Source organism: Giraffa tippelskirchi, chromosome 3, assembly GCF_054371585.1.
Source record: "Giraffa tippelskirchi isolate mGirTip1 chromosome 3, T2T-mGirTip1v1.2.pri, whole genome shotgun sequence".
In the NCBI taxonomy this organism is placed as follows: Eukaryota; Metazoa; Chordata; class Mammalia; order Artiodactyla; family Giraffidae; genus Giraffa; species Giraffa tippelskirchi.
Window position 1 is genome coordinate 183457263 of NC_137277.1, and position 15412 is coordinate 183472674.

Sequence of the window (15412 nt, forward strand, 5' to 3'; positions counted from 1 at the left end):
CCCAAGAACGAGAATCCATCAGGGCAGCTCTTCAGAGTGTCCACCACTGCCACAGCTTTATCAGACTGCATTGCCTAGCTCAGGGACCTGCTGGGGCTTTCAATGGTCTTACTGTGAAGGTCCCAAAGAGGTCGCACAGGTCCCAAGTTCTCTACCAGACTTCATTCACCAGACCCTCAAATTTCTCCTGCTGCCTTCCAGGAAGCTTCCACACTCTTCTCCTCCAGAGAGCCTGCTAGGACACACATTTCATTCTCCGTTGACCCAGGATGGAGTTTCCTGTACCTGCATGACTTGGTCAGTGGTGACCCCATGAGACTAGAGCTCTCCAGAATGAGGGCCAGTGTTTTACACCTTCAGACAGAGAGAGAGAGCAGGTGTTTCCATCAGAGAGGCACTCCCAACCCTGAAGACCAGACTTTCACCCCCCACATTTAGGACCCTAAGGCAGGAATTATCTCTCTATCATTAAGTCAAAAATTTTCAGGCTGTAGATTCTCTCTCCCATTAGCTCTGGGGGACAGTCAGTGACTCTCCTGTCCGACAAAAGAGGCTTTTGAGGGGGCAAGGCTGCCCCCAAAGGTTTGGAGGTCTACCAGTCAGACACATTGATCCCAACACAAAACTTTATTGTTGATACATGATACCTGGTCCCACTGGCCTCATCTTTCTCCTCTCGGTACTTGGGCCCATTTAGACCCCATCTAGTTCTGGTCTAGCAGGGGACCAGGGATGCCCATCCTTAGGGCAAATCTGGGCTGCCTTGGCCAGCACCCTCTTGTGGGCTCATCCTTGCTATAAGGCTCCCACTCTCATCCACCATCTTTCTCCATCCGTGCTCCTCTGGACCTGGGGCTCACAGGCCCAAGCCCTAGAGATACCGCCCCCTTCCATCCCCAGGCATCTGCCCAGGTGTAAGGGAGAGGATGGGCTCAGGCCAGGATGTGACAAGTCATGCTAGCGATGCAGGAAGATGCAGCAGCTGGGCGTGTGCTCATGCCGGTTGGCTCCTGTACTGCTCCCTCAGCGGCTGGCTTTGTGTTTGCTAACATTTGTGTTGGATTCCTGAACCTGCAAACCAAGAGGTCTTCTTGTCAGTCCCTCACCCCTGACATGGCAGACGCCCCCTAACTCCCCTCCTCCAGCTCAACAGTGGCTCATCCAGGCCTCCCAGGGAAGTCTTTCCCGTCTAACTCTTAGTCTCCTCTCTGACCATGGAGCTCTCCTCTCAGGCCATAGACACCCACAAGGCTCCCAGGTCAGATGGTATGGGAAGCAGAGAAGGAAATGAAATATGTGGGAATGTGCCTTCTTCTATGGGGCTTCCCAGGTGGCGCCAGGGGCAAAGAACCCGCCTGCCAATGCAAGAGACATGGATTCGATCCCTGGTTCGGGAAGATCCCCTGGAGGGGGGCATGGCCTTTTTCTCCCTAGAACTTTCCTTCCTCAGGAGGCTGCTCCTCTTACGTGCCCGACAAGACCTGGGAGGTCCTATGCCCCCCTGGTGGACCTAAGCATCTGCCACTAAGCAGGAACTGAGCCGCTCAAGTCCCCTTAAGAGGAAGCTTGAGGGCACTGAAGACCAAGATGGCTCAGTGTGTGGAGCCCTACAGGAGGGGCAGGACCTCCCAGAAAAGCTGGAATCTAACCAGATGGGCGGTGACTGCTGGGGGGCCCGGGAGTCTAGGGGGGCGGGCCAGACCTCGAAAAAGTCAGAAACCTTGACTAAGGGGGTGGCGGCTGGGCTGGGTGGGGTGGTGGGGTAAGCACTGATTGGGTAGGAGAGCGAAGCTGAGAAACTGCACCTTTTCCCTGTTGACGAGCGCGGTGATCAAGTCTTGCTCGCGAGTCATCTCACGGATGTCCACAGAGGACCTGCTCTCCAAGGACATGTTCCATGACAAGTGCTTCTGCATCAGCTCCTCCTCCTGCTCCTGGTTGAAGCGGATGGAGCGGACCTCGTCCACTATCCTGAAGGTGGAGGGGTGAGTGTGTTCCAAGGGAGGGGGTTGGGGGGCGGCCCTTCCATCTCTTCCCTGGGGTCCAGCCCCCTGCGCCCTCCCCACCCTGACTCTGAGATAGACCCAGGCCAAGGCTCAAGGCCCCTTGTGAGATTACGAGGAGGTATATATCCTGTACAGACAGACTGGGGGGAGCCTGGGCAAGTCACTTTATCGCTCCGGGTCCCAGGGTCCCCATTATCAAATGATGAGGGCGTGAGGCCAGAAGAAGCTGAGGGTCCCCTCAGCCCTGACTCATGAGACGCGGGGGGTACCCCCAGTACCCGCCCTACGTGTTGAGCTCATCGCGGATCTCCTTGTATCGCATCAGGTTCTCCTGTATCGCCTCGAGCACCAGGCAAAAGTTGTCGCATGTCCTTTCCGAGAGGTTTGTCAGGGGGCCCCCCATAAATGGCTCTTGGGGGACGCCAGACGTCTCCAAACGGGCAACTGCACAGTGCACCAGCGGCAGCTTGCTATTCCCACTTCCCTCCTTGTCGTCAACCTGGAGAGGGGAGAATGGAGAGGGAAGGATAGCTTAGCTGGTACCCTCTCCCTGGGCCCCTTCCTGCTTGACTTCACGGGGGACGAGTCTCAGGATGCCAGGGTTCTCATGCCCCTCGTTTCAGCTCCAACCAGTCTTAGCCTCCCTCCTTTACTGTGGGAGCGCAACTTGAAATGCAGAAGCCTGTCCCTCACCTCTGAAAATTCTCACTCCTTTTCACAACTGAGTGCTTCCCCCATCATTTCCCTCCTAATAAATCCTACCCAGCAAACTTCTGAAGCCCTAACTACTCTCAGGTCACAGTCCACAGCCCTCAACACTTTACACAATACCCCCCCGCCTCTTTTGGAAGCTCTACCCCTGGATGAGTAATACTATAACTAATGTTCATCGAGTTCTTAATATGTGCCAAGTACTGTTCATTGACCCATGAAATTCTCATAATAACCCCATGAAGTAAATAGAATTATTATTACTTCCATTTTATAGAAGAAGAAATTGAGGTTTAGATTGGTTTAAATGCCCTAAGGTCACCCAGTTGCTCACTTTCGAGTTGTCACAGAGCAAGACATCAAGGAACGTCACACCCCTCAGAAGCCCCAGTTGGTGAGTTGGCACTCAAAGTAGGGGTGCTGCCTCCAGGCCTCAGGCTTGGTTTTCTTTAGGCCCTCGAGTGTGTGAGCGTACACACACACACACACACACACACACTCAAGTTAGCACTCATACACACTCTCCCTTTCCCCCCCTCTGCCCTCCCTATCTCACTCACCTCACTGAAGGCTATCTGATGCTGTTGCCCCTGTTCTGCCTTCATCATTTGCTCCAGATTGGTGGTCACCACGACGACCAACAGGTTGATGCCAATGAAGGCACCGATGGTGATGAAGATGGCAAAGTAGATGGCGCCCCCAATCTCCACTCCGTACTTCCTTGTCTCCATCCTGGAGATGGCAGTCAGGGGCCCTATCACCTCCCTGGCCCTTTGGGCCTCAGTTTCCTCATCTACGAGATGGAGAAATTATCTCAAAGCCTACTGGGACTTCTGCTGCCTCACTGCTGCTGTGCAGATCTAAGGCCTGACTCCTAACTGTCCCCACAGCTGCTCTTGACTGAGCACCCGCTGTACTGCCAGACAGTGGGCCGTCCTCAAGTCAGCCCTGCAAAGTGAGGATCCATACACAAGCATTATCAAATTTAATCTATTGGCTGTACTCTTTATCATGTCATTCTTATTATAACTCAGGTTCGTTATAGAAAAATCAGAGGGAAAATATTTAGGAAAAAAAATCCCACCACTGTTAATATCTATTGCAAACCTCCCATAAAATATTTTCCCAAATAATAGCTTTTGCTCTCTTGCTACACGTGTGTGTGTGTGCGTGCACACAATGCCAGTCTCTACCAATCCTCAAACCAACCCATGACATGATGGTTAAATATTGTATTATCATCTCCAGTTGACAGATGAGGAAACTGAGGCTCAGAAGGTTGCATGGCTAGTACAGTGGAGCAAAGACTCAAAAGCCCAGGCCACCTTTCTTGCACATTCCATGACTTGTCCACTGCCTATGACGTAATGGGTAATGAGAGTAGAAAGCCCTTTGCCAACTGGGCTTCTACTCTCACACGAGGGAGATAAAAAGAAATCAGACAGTGGGACCCAGCCCCTGAAATGGCCTGGAAACAAGTAGGATTTGGGCTAAATGGAAAGAGGTAAAGAATAGAACCCAAGCAGCCCTCTGCAGCTAAACATGACCTTGGACAGTGGGTCTCAAAATGAATAAAATGAGACCTTAAGTTCCCAGGAGTCGAGGCAGTCTGGTGGGCTCCAGTGTGGACTGGGAGCTGCCTTGGGACCCTAAGTGCAACCACAGACCTGTTGCCTGGCCCAAGGCCAAGCTACCCAACTGCTGAGCATGAAGGGAGACTGAGGTCCATGAACAAGACTGCAGCGGGACTTTGAATATATGGAGTTTCATAGGGACAAGGCTTCAAGTAGATTACAAAGCTAGAGGCCCCAGCTCCAGAAGTCTGCTTTCCTCCAGTTTAAAGCCCCAGGCAACCCCTCTCCTGCCACCCTCATCCCAAGCCCTGGAGCCTCACTCCCACCTGAGAGCCCTTCTCCCTCCCCAGGTAGTTTTTTTGCTCCTGGATGTCCCAGCCCCTCCCCGCCTAGGTCAGCTAGACTGGGGGCCCGGAAGCCCCACGGGCACTCACTGAAAGTCACTGTAGATGTCCACCCAGCCATCCTGGGTGATGCAGATGAAGAGGGTATACAGGGCAACCTGCATGTTCTGGAAATGCATGGGCACGAACACACCAAAGAGAGTGACCCCAAACACGGAGAACACCTGCCAGAGAGATGGGAGACCCACCCTGGACTTCACCCACGGGCCTGGGACACAGGACATGCAAAGGAGCTGCCAGGGGAATCACAGGGAGGCGGGCCTCTCCTCCCTCCTCCTCTCATCTCCAAAGCCTCCTCCTCTCTGCTCCAGACACCCCGTATCCCCAGTGACCCAGGGGCCTGTTCGAGAAAGGGGGGCGGCTGGGGGCAGGGGAGGGCACTGACCAGCATGAAGAAGAGGATGAGGACCATGATGTTGGCCATGTCGGGCACCGACTGCAGGATGACGCGAATGATCCGGGCCAGGGGCTCCACCGTCATGCACACATGCAGTAGACGAAGTGCCCTGCGGCAGAGCCTCTCAGGGGTGGCCCTCGGCCCTTCCCCGACCCCTCCTCCTCACCATCGCCCCACCTGCCCAGAAAGGCAGAGCTGATGCCCACCTGCAACAATCCCTTCCCCTCTCTCCCAGGATCCAGACAGGTCCTTCTTCGCTCTGAGTCCCCAGCTTACCTGAGGGTGTAGGTGATAGCGACCACACTGAGTTCATTAACGAAAAACCCCAGGAGCAAGATAAAGATGATAAGGAAGTTGAGGATGTTCCAGCTGTCCTGGGGGGGGTGGGCCAGCCCCAGCAGGGTCTGTCAGGCCCAGCCCATGGGTTCATCCTGGGTCCGCCCTCCCCAGTCCCTCAGGATGGGGGACTCCACGGTGCTCTCGGAGCAGGGCCAGTCACGTGCCATCCACTGCGGTCCTGCTGTCACCCCCCAAACATGCCACAGAACACCCATGTGCTCGCTGTCTCATACACGTGTCCACAGCCAAGTGCAGTGTCTGAACACACAATCGAGTCCCTCATATATGCCAGTTCCTAAGCTGAGCGCCCACCTTGGCTAGCGTGCCGTTGACAAAGGCCTTTCCCTACAGTTAGGTGACCTGAGAGTGTCTGGATGCTCCATCTTTGTGGGACACACACTACAACTAATAAAATGAAAATAAATGAAAACACTCAGGAACAGGGCTTCAATAGCCACTTGAAAGGTGAACTAACTCTCACTGTAGAAGAAAGGCACAGTTTGCAAGCTCCGTGTCCAACACGGCACAAACTCCTTCAGAATATGGATGCAGGAAGGAAGCTTATATGTATGACAAATTTAAGCACAACCACTACGGGGGAGATTTTCTCTAATAAACAGTCTGCATTTACCTTTGACCAGTGATCCCACTTCTAGAAATCCATCCCACACAAACTCTGGTACAACTACAAAATGACATTTGTAGAAGGCTGAAAATAACTAAAATGCCCAGCAATTATAATAGAACACTGGCTGGCTAAACTACTGCACATTCATTCAATGGAGTGCAGAACAATGAGAAAGGTCTCCACGTACTGACACAGAAAGACGCATTAAGTAACAAAAGTAAAGTGTACAACAGCATTTACACTATGCTACTGTACGGGAAGGGAGGACTAAAAATATATACATATTTGCTTATGATTGCAAAATAAACACTAGGAGGATAAACGAGATTATAAATAACAAAGATTATCCGAAGAGGGTGGGGGTAGGGGAAAGGGATGAAGGGAGAGAGTAGAAACAGGAATTTTGTATGCTCCTTTCAGTACAGTTTTGACCAATATGTAGCTGCATTAAATATTCAAAAAGAAAACAATTTTTTTTTTTTCCTTTTTGAAAGAATATTATTTGGCTACAACAGGTCTTAGTTTCAGCATGTGGGATTTAGTTTCCTGACCAGGGATTGAACCTGGGTTTCCTGCATTGGGAGCATGGAATCTTAGCCACTGGACCACCAGGGAAGTTCCAAAAAGAAAAACTATTTTATTTTGAAAAAATTACTTTGATGGGAAAAAAAGTTCTTAAATTTATTGGGCAGTCCAATAAACACAAGACGTCCTGGTATGTCACATTCAGAGTGTTGATGCCTAAACAGACACAAGGCTGCCTGTCTACAGATCCATCCCTGTATCTATTCAATATTAAGTTCCTACTATATGCCACACCTCAAATCAGATCCTGAAGATAAGGATTTCCGCCCTGCTGAGCTCATAGGCTATTTTGAGGGAGGTGGACAGACAGTAAATTTTAACTCCTGGTGAGAGATTCCGGGAGTTGGTGATGGACAGGGAGGCCTGGCATGCTGTAGTCCGTGGGGTCACAAAGAGTCATACATGACTGAGTGACTGAACTGAACTGAACTGAGAGGTGAGTACACAGTGTTACGGAGACAGGGCAACAACTAACCTAGCTTGGGAGAAACAGGAAGACTTCCTGGAAGAGAAGACATCTGAATGAGTCTTAAGCTGTAAGTAGGAGAAAAGCACGTAAGTAATAAGGAGCTTTCATAGACTAGGTGTCAGCATGGACAAAGGCATGAAAGTGAGCAACAGCAGTGTGTGTATATGTGTGTATGTGCACGTGTGCACACTTGTAAGTGTGTCTTTAGGAATGTCACTACAAGCAGCTTGATGTAGCTGGAACACCCAAGGGTGAGGTGAGGAGTGATAAGGCTGCAAAAGCAGACAGGAGCCATTTCACTGAAAGCCTAAAGCACAATTGAGACAGGCTGGGACCTGGGACTCTTTGCAGCAGTGCTGCAATGCTTGCCCCTGGACACACCCCTACTCGAGCAAGAAAATACAAAGAAACTATATGGGAATAAAAATAACTAAGTACATGTGCAGATGGGACAAATTCTGGACAAAAGATACAAAAAGACCAAAAAACTCAATTGCCACTTCTAAAGAGCCAGGAGCGAAAACAGGATGTTGGGAGCAAAATCAGAGTATTGCATATGCCCCCTGCACACAACACTACCTACAGGATGGGCAAACCACCTAAGACACCCCTCCAGTCTGACCCCAGACACACCCTTACTCCCACCTCATGTAAGGAGCAACCTTGCCTCACAGCTCAGGGATTGAGGGAACAAGACAATCTGTTACTTGTTTTCTTTCCCCTCTAGAGCAGCAGGGGCCCTAAAAAGCCTTGCCTGAATCCTTGTCTGGCCTCTAGTCAGTTTCTATTGATTGGAGAAGGCCAAGAACCCTGGTGGGTATTACAATGAGGCATTTAGACCTGATCCTATAAACAATTGGGAGCCACTGGAATGTTTAAGGGTACTCTGTCTTGGGCTTTGGGAAAACTATTTTGATGGTATGTGGGGTACACTGGAAGCCATAGCAACAGCCTGGTAAGAGAAGACAAGACAGGAACTAGAATGGGGTACCAGAGCTGCAGAGGTGGCAAGAAAATTGAGAAATACTTAGGTGGTAAAATAGTAATTAATAGACTGTGGGGGTAAGAAGGAGACAGGAGCCACACGAGCACTGTAGAAAAGGGAGAATTGGGGGCAAACCTTTGGGGATCCCCACGTGTCTGGGTAATATTTGAGATATTAACTTGCAGATTTTCCTCCCTCCCCTGCCTTCTCCCTTTCCATCCACCCATTAAGCGGGGACTAGTCCTTGTACACTGGGACCAGGAGAGGGGCTGGGGTGGGGAAGAAGACAGCAGAGGGTCTCTAACAAGCCTTGGCTTTTGGCACTGGGAGGCTGGCCCCAGAGAAAGGTTAGGGTTTGGGACATTCGTTTTCAGCCATTAGTTCTGGAGGGCAGTTTTGCCTTCCAGAGGACATTTGACAGTGTCTGGAGATATCCTTGATTGTCACAGCTAGGAAGATGCTCATGGCGTCTAATGGGTAGAGGCCAAGAATGCTGCTAAACATTCTACAATGCACAGGACAGTCCCCTCCCAATAAAGAATTATCTAGGCCAATTATGTCAACACTGCCAAGGCTGAGAAATCTTGTCCTTGAGGAGATACGCAGAGTGGCTGGGAGGAACACAAAATTTGCTCCCATTCTCTTGTGCTAATGAAACGCTCGAGTTACGCTCGAGTTTAGCCTTGAAAGTGCAGGCCCTCCTAACTGCTGCTGCAAATGAGACAGGTTGGAACCTAGGACCCTTTGCTGCAATGCTTGCACCTGGACAAACTTCCTCAAGCAACAAAGTACAAATAAACTGTAAGAGACTAAAAATAACTGCCTTCAGGAGCAGCTGGGGCAAATTATGGACAACAAGATACAAAAAGACCAAATAGCCCAAATGCCACTTCTGAAGAGCATGGAGCAAAAGCAGGAGGTTGGGAGCAAATGCAAGGGGTCAAAAGCAGTAAGCAAAAGCAGTTCTTGCACATGCCTCCTACACACAACAGCACCAAAAGGGCATGCAAACCACCTAAACCACCCCTCCAGTCCGACCCCTGGTCACACCACTACCCTCACCCCCTACAAGGAATCAGGGAGAGATAAGCAAAGGAAACTTACTTGTTCTCACTCCCCACTGCTACTGCAGAGGCCCCAACAAAGCCTTGCCTGAATTTCTTATCTAGCCTCTGAACAATTTCTATGGGCAACAAAAGAAATCTCAGGACTACTTTTACATAAGAAATGCTCTCTCTTAGGAACCAAATATCTGCCTGTATCCTAGAGCTAGTTCTGAAGAGTGGTACATAGAAATATTCACAAAATCATGGTACCTAGTCTCCCCTCCACCATGGAGACAAGTAAATATGCACCATCCTATTCTATTTTCTGTTAATAAACATCATCCCAAGTGTTGTTCTCACAAAGCAGGCTATAAGACATCCATACTTTAGAAATATTGTTCTAGGTTCTACATTCTGTGTTCTATGAAGTGACACTTCTAAGCCCTGGAAAGCTTGTAATTTTAGTTGGTTGTCATGCTAATGGTATTTAAATGATGCTTCCTTTTTAAGAGGGCTTCTCTGGTGGCTCAGATGGTAGAGTCTGCCTGCAGTGTGGGAGACCTGGGTTCGATCCCTGGGTGAGGAAGATCCCCTGGAGAAGGAAATGGCAACCCACTCCAGTATTCTTGCCTGGAAAATCCCATGGATGGAGGAGCCTGGCAGGCTACAGTCCATTGCAGTCACAAAGAGTCGGACACGACTGAGCGATTCACTTTCTTTTCCTTTTTAAGAAGGTATAAAGATTTGATGGGTAGTTTTTTAAAAGCTTCTTCTTGCACATGCCCAAAGGCAAGATAAATCCCTTGATTCCAGAAATTCTTTGACTCTAGAAGTCCTATTTAAACAAAGAATTTTAGTCTTTGTTTCATTTTACATAATGTTAAGATCTGTTCCTACCCAGATATCTTTTTGATACTCTCCCAAATAGGAGTCAGCAAACTGTAGCTCAAGGCCAAATCTGACCAGCAGCCTCTTTTTTTTAAGACCCATGGGTTTAGAATGATTTTTATATTTTTAAATGTTTGGGGGGAAATCAAAAGGAAAATAATATTTTGTGACATTTAAAATCTAAAGTTCAAATGTCAGTATCCACAAATAAAATTTACCTGGAACATAGCCATGCTCATTTGTCTATATACCGTCTATGGCTGCTTTGGGCTCTCACAGCAGAGATGAGTGTTTGCAACAGAGACTATATGGCCCACAAAACTTGAAATATTTATCTGGCCCTTGAGAAAATTATAGGGAAACCTCCCTGCAATGCAATTGGATGGCCAAAAGGGGGCGCTCTCATGCAGTACCACTAGATTACTAGTCGATTATAGGAAGAATTGTCAATTACAGACTCAACAGAATAATCACCAACGGAGAAAGAATCATCAATTATAGGCCCCACAGGAAAAGAGGTACATAACATCTCCTGCCAGAAATCTAATATTCCAGCAACTCAGCTAATAAGACCATCTCACCCTGAACTCTCACTTTTCTCCAACAGATTTTGGTTCAAATCAACCTCTTCTAACTGCCTCCTTTTTCTCCATAAAATAACATTCCTCTTCATTTTTGGACTTGCTGTGGCTTTTGCTATAGCTTGCTAGTCCTGAATTGCAAATCCTCTTCTAGTCCCAAATAAACCCCCCACTTTGTTTTGCTGGTAAAATAACTGACTTAATTATTTTTAAGGTCAACACCCTTTACAGAAAATCTCTGTTGACCCCTCTGCTCTTGAACCCTGTAAATTAAGCTGTGCGTGTGTGCTAAGTCACTTCAGTTGTTTCTGACTCTTTGCAACCCTATGGACAGTAGCCTGCCAGGCTCATCTGTCCATGGGATTCTCCAGGCAAGAATACTGGAGTGGGTTGCCATGCCTTCCTCTAGAGGATCTTCCCGACTCAGGGGTAAATTAAGGTGGATACTCTGAATTGCATTTCTCTGATAAGGAAATCAAGGTTTTCCCAAGAGCACAGAACTAGGGAAAGCTGGATCAGGAACTGGGACCCAGGAAGGCTGCACTTCCAGGACAAATTACTTTCTGCCACATCACAGACATCTCACAAGTCGGTCTTTCTTTCTGCATATGTGCGCATGAACATACACATGCATTCACACACACACACACACACACACACACATTCCTCAGGTTGCAGGGCCAGGTGCACAGTGGTGGGGACAGGATGGGGTGTCAACCCTAAGGAGAAGTAGAGATAATGGCAGGGAGAGCCCAGGATCTCACCTTCCAGAAAATCCAGAAACCATTTAACCAGCCGAGAAGAAGTTCACAGATAAGGGTGGTCAGCACAATGTCATCTATGGTAGAGAACAACTCATAGTGTTTCTACATGGAAGATAGAGAAAAAGAAGGGCAGAAAGGTCAGTGGAGCGGGGCCTTAGCAAGACCAGGGACAGAGGATGTCTGTAGGGAAGGGGAGGCCCAGATTCTTATTGCTCTTCAGCCACAGCATCTTTGTAGCACCCTTTAGAGTAACCCTTGCACATACGTGCCAGGCACCATTCTTAAGACCACAAGCTTATTTCATGTTACCATCACCATCATCCTGCAAAGTAGGTTTTATTCCCACCTTGCACTTGAGGAATCAGAGAGGTGCCCAAGGTCAAACAGTTAGTGATAAAGATTGTTGTCTGACTACAAACCTTTGTCCCTAGCCTCTAGAGTAGGAAAAAGGAAGTGGAGAAAGGCAGAACAGACTCCAGGATTGGGAGGAAAAGCCCTGGCCCTTGAGATGGAGGACATCAAGTCCTAGCCTTGCTTCTTTGGTTGTCTCCACCATTCTGGCTGCACCAGCTCCCAAATCCCCAGGCTTGGCTTGACCAAACTCCTGAGTATCCCCCTACCCATGGATCCAAGACATGCTCCCGGGGTGGATGCATTGATGGATGGATGACTCCATGATTTTGAATTCTGTCTAAAACAATTGACTTTCATGCCATCTCCTGTTCAGCTGTTACTCTGCTGTCATTTGTGACGTGAACAGCTCCCAGCCCCCTGATTCCACCTTGCCAGTTACAAAAGTCACCTGACTCCCCCTTTTCTTTACCTCCGTGGCCCACAGACTCAGGGCTTCAAGTCTCCTGTTTCCCACACCTTGCCACCAGCTCCATCCACCAGCCAGCATGAGGCTGGACAGAGCTTCTTCTTTTTTTTTTTCTTTCGGCCATGCTGCACAGCATGTGGGATCTTAGTTCCCTGACCGGAGATTGAACCCGTGCCCCCTGCAGTGGAAGCATGGAGTCTTAACCACTGGACCACCAGGGAATTCCCTGGGCAGAGCTTCTTAAATTCAGATGGGAGCTGAAGTTTATGGGCTCCCAGAGTCTTAACCACTGGACCACCAGGGAATTCCCTGGACAGAGCTTCTTAAATTCAGATGGGAGCTGAAGTTTATGGGCTCCCAGCCTGTTCCAAATTCCCAAAGGGCATCATGGGCCAGGGGTGTCTACCTAAAACAAGGAAAGGCTTTTTCCTTCTCTTCATTTCTCCCTTCGGCTCTACCCCATTGGCCACGGGTGGCAATAGGCTCTCCTTACTATTTATTGAAAGAGCTTCCTGAACAGTCGCCCTGCCTTTTCCAAGTCATGAGCATCTAGGGCTAAATCAGAGTTGCCTTCTTTACCCACAAACCTTCCATGACTCCCCATGGCCTGCAGGGTGAGGTACCAAACCAGTCCGGCATTCACAGGTCTCTAGGATCTGACCTTCATGGCACATATCCTCTACCAGGCTTTTTTAGCATTTTTGACTTGGACTCAAAGAAATATATACTCTACACCACAATGCTTTCTCTCCCTCTGGCTCCTCCCCTCGCTCTCTCTTCCCCACCACAGTTTCTACTTCATTCTTTTTCATTTTATTTATTCTACATCAAAATGCCACTACCTGCATTCTGAATTGTTTTCATGATCCATTGATGGGTTTTGATCTGCCCTCCAGAGTCACTCATTCTGCAAACCCTGGCAACTGGGTTTCTGCCTCCACCACATCGGAGTTAGCTCCTGTCAAGGTCACAAGGGCAAGGTCCAAGGGATGTTTCAGAGACCTTTTCTGGCCTTGGTAATGTACTCTCCCGGGGATCCTCTCACTCCTCTGGCCGCTCCTCCTTACTACTCTTTTGCATCACCTCTTCTATTTTCTGCCCTTTATTTAGAGGCTCTTCGCAGAGAGCTCTGCCTTGGTCCCCTTCTCACTCAGTACTCTCTCCCAGGCAAGCTCATCCATTCCTTGAGCTTCGTCAGCCAGCTCCCTGGATGCCAGTCCCTCTCACGTTGCCGTACTTTAAACCCTGGCTTCCCTGGGTAAACATCAAGGTCCTACTGTATAGCACAGGGGACTATATTAATATCCTATGACCAACCATAATGGAAAAGAATATAAATATATATATATATGTGCACGTATAACTGAATCACTGCTGTACAGCAGAAATTAACACAACACTGTAAATCAATGATACTTCAATTAAAAAACAAAAGTAAAAATTAAAAAAAATAAACCTTGGCTTTCCAAAGACATACTCCTTAATATAACTTGAAGATGCTGTGTGATCTGGCTGTTGACTGCCTCTCTGAATTTACCAGTCACCACAAAGGAACATTTTAAAAACACTGGCTTTCAATAGGACAATTTGCGTATGTGGTGGACTCCTTGGAAGAAATTAAAACATCAAGGGTGAGACCCAAGTCATAGCGGACTTCAAGTTGGATACCCAGAACTCACTTCCATGCTGTTTCTTCTGCCCAAAACATTCTTTTCCACCTCTTTCTGCCTGGCCAACACCTACTCATTCTTTATTCTCCACTTAAATGTCCCTTTCTCCAGGAAGCCCTCCTGACCCCAAGGTTAGGTCCAATGCCTCCTTTGAGCTTCCACACCCTCTGTGACACCCAGGCATTTGCAATGACATGTTTGTTGTGTCTGTCTGAGACAGACCTTGGTCTGTTGTATTCATACCTGGCACAGAGCACAGTATCTGGTGCAGAGTGATTCTCGCTCAGTGATTATTGATTAAAATGGGATACCCTTCCCCACAAGACACCCATTGGCCTGCCTCTGCTCACACCATTTTTCTCCCGTCCTTCCTCTGCAAATCCAATGCATTTCTCAAAGCTGGGCCCCCTCCGTCACGAAGTCTTCCTTGATCTCAGTGCTGACAGGCCCTTGAAAAGCATCCAATCCAACCATCATGAAGAGATGCAGAGGCTGAGGCCCAGGGAGGGAAGTGCCTTGCCCAGGCCCCTGTGAGATGAGTGAAAGCAGGGGTCAGGCTGTTGTCCCACCTGGCCAAGCACGGAGTTGGTGCGGAGAGCGATGGTGATGGCGTTGACCACCAGCAGCACGGCCAGCAGCAGCTTGAAGGCTGGGTGTTGGAGAAGCTGCTTGACATACATGCATGTGATGAATTCCTGCATGTCCCAGGCATCCTGGGAGAGGACGGGGGACCTTCCTTCAGGCAGATGTCACCATAGGAGGCCTCTGCCTGGAAGTTTGCTCTCAGTGAATAGCGACCCATGGGGGCCACTTTTGGGGGGAGAAGTTGCCTGAGAGGGGATCATGGAACGGGGGCATCAGTGTAGAGGTCACTACCTAAATAGTCAATAAAAGCAGGTCACTCCTGGGGGGGTCTTTGTTGGGGTCATTGCAAGGGAGACTCTTTTGGGGGTCTCTGCTGGGGAGTGGCCCTCATTATAGAGGGGCTCCTGTGAGGGTCACAGCCAGGTGGTTACTAACATATGATAGTTGGGGAGCGGGTCACTGCAGGGATCCCTGCTGGGACGTTTAGAAGCAGAAGGGGCAGTTATCCCGAGGGCCTGTCACCCCATGGATACCGCGGCAGAGGGGTCACCGTCGGGGTGAGGGTGGCTGCAAGCCCCCCGACAGGCTGCAAGCCCGGCCCCGGCCTTACCTTTGTGCTGGTGATGTCTCGGCGGTTGATGAGCACTTGCTCCTCTGCCTGCCGGTAGGGCTCTCGAGCGGCCCTCTGCAAGGGTGAGGAGGGGGCCCATCAGTGCAGCCCGTGCCCCTCCAGACCCAGTCCAGTCCTCTCATGCCCCATCCCACCCCGGGGTGCCCAGTTTGGGCAGTGCAGCCCGGCAGGGGCCGCCTACCAAGCGGTTCAAAGGTTTGATGTGGGTGGTGTCGGTCCACTGCTGCCACCAGCTCCTTTGGTTATCTGCCATATTGCTCAGTCTCCCCCCTCACTCCTCAAAGAAACGTCACTCCAAGCGCACCTGCCCGCCCCTCGTGGTGATATCA

The 15412-nt window shown here is 49.4% G+C and overlaps 1 protein-coding gene across 4 annotated transcripts; it reads right to left on the reverse strand.

Moving 5' to 3' along the window:
* Window positions 1–612: 612 nt before the first annotated feature.
* On the reverse strand, window positions 613–15363 carry CATSPER4 (cation channel sperm associated 4). 4 transcript variants are annotated; one of them, XR_014081049.1, is made up of 11 exons: window positions 15265–15363; window positions 15063–15137; window positions 14437–14580; window positions 11378–11479; window positions 5369–5466; window positions 5081–5201; window positions 4726–4859; window positions 3278–3449; window positions 2285–2505; window positions 1806–1971; window positions 613–1071 (listed from the first exon to the last, which is right to left on the reverse strand). XR_014081049.1 is itself a non-coding variant. In XM_081586568.1 (11 exons), the coding sequence occupies exons 3-11, from the start codon at window positions 14549–14551 to the stop codon at window positions 1024–1026; spliced, it is 1140 nt and encodes a 379-aa protein (XP_081442694.1). In that variant the 5' UTR covers window positions 14552–14580; window positions 15063–15137; window positions 15265–15363; the 3' UTR covers window positions 613–1023. The 4 variants fall into 4 exon arrangements, 3 of the variants coding, with proteins under 3 accessions (XP_081442694.1, XP_081442693.1, XP_081442692.1); XM_081586568.1 differs by having other exon boundaries at window positions 2294–2505; window positions 11378–11451; XM_081586567.1 differs by having other exon boundaries at window positions 2294–2505; window positions 3278–3510; window positions 5077–5201; window positions 5369–5395.
* Between the last annotated feature and the right edge of the window lie 49 nt (window positions 15364–15412).

Excerpts from the sequence above, each read along its gene's own strand:
- CATSPER4 (XM_081586566.1), bottom strand. The coding sequence starts at position 15,336 with ATGGCAGATAACCAAAGGAGCTGGTGGCAGCAGTGGACCGACACCACC. Across the intron at positions 11,480-14,436 it reads CCAACTCCGTGCTTGGCCAG|AAACACTATGAGTTGTTCTC; the intron begins GTGGGACAACAG and ends TCTTCCATGTAG. Across the intron at positions 2,506-3,277 it reads ATCAGATAGCCTTCAGTGAG|GTTGACGACAAGGAGGGAAG; the intron begins GTGAGTGAGATA and ends TCCCCTCTCCAG.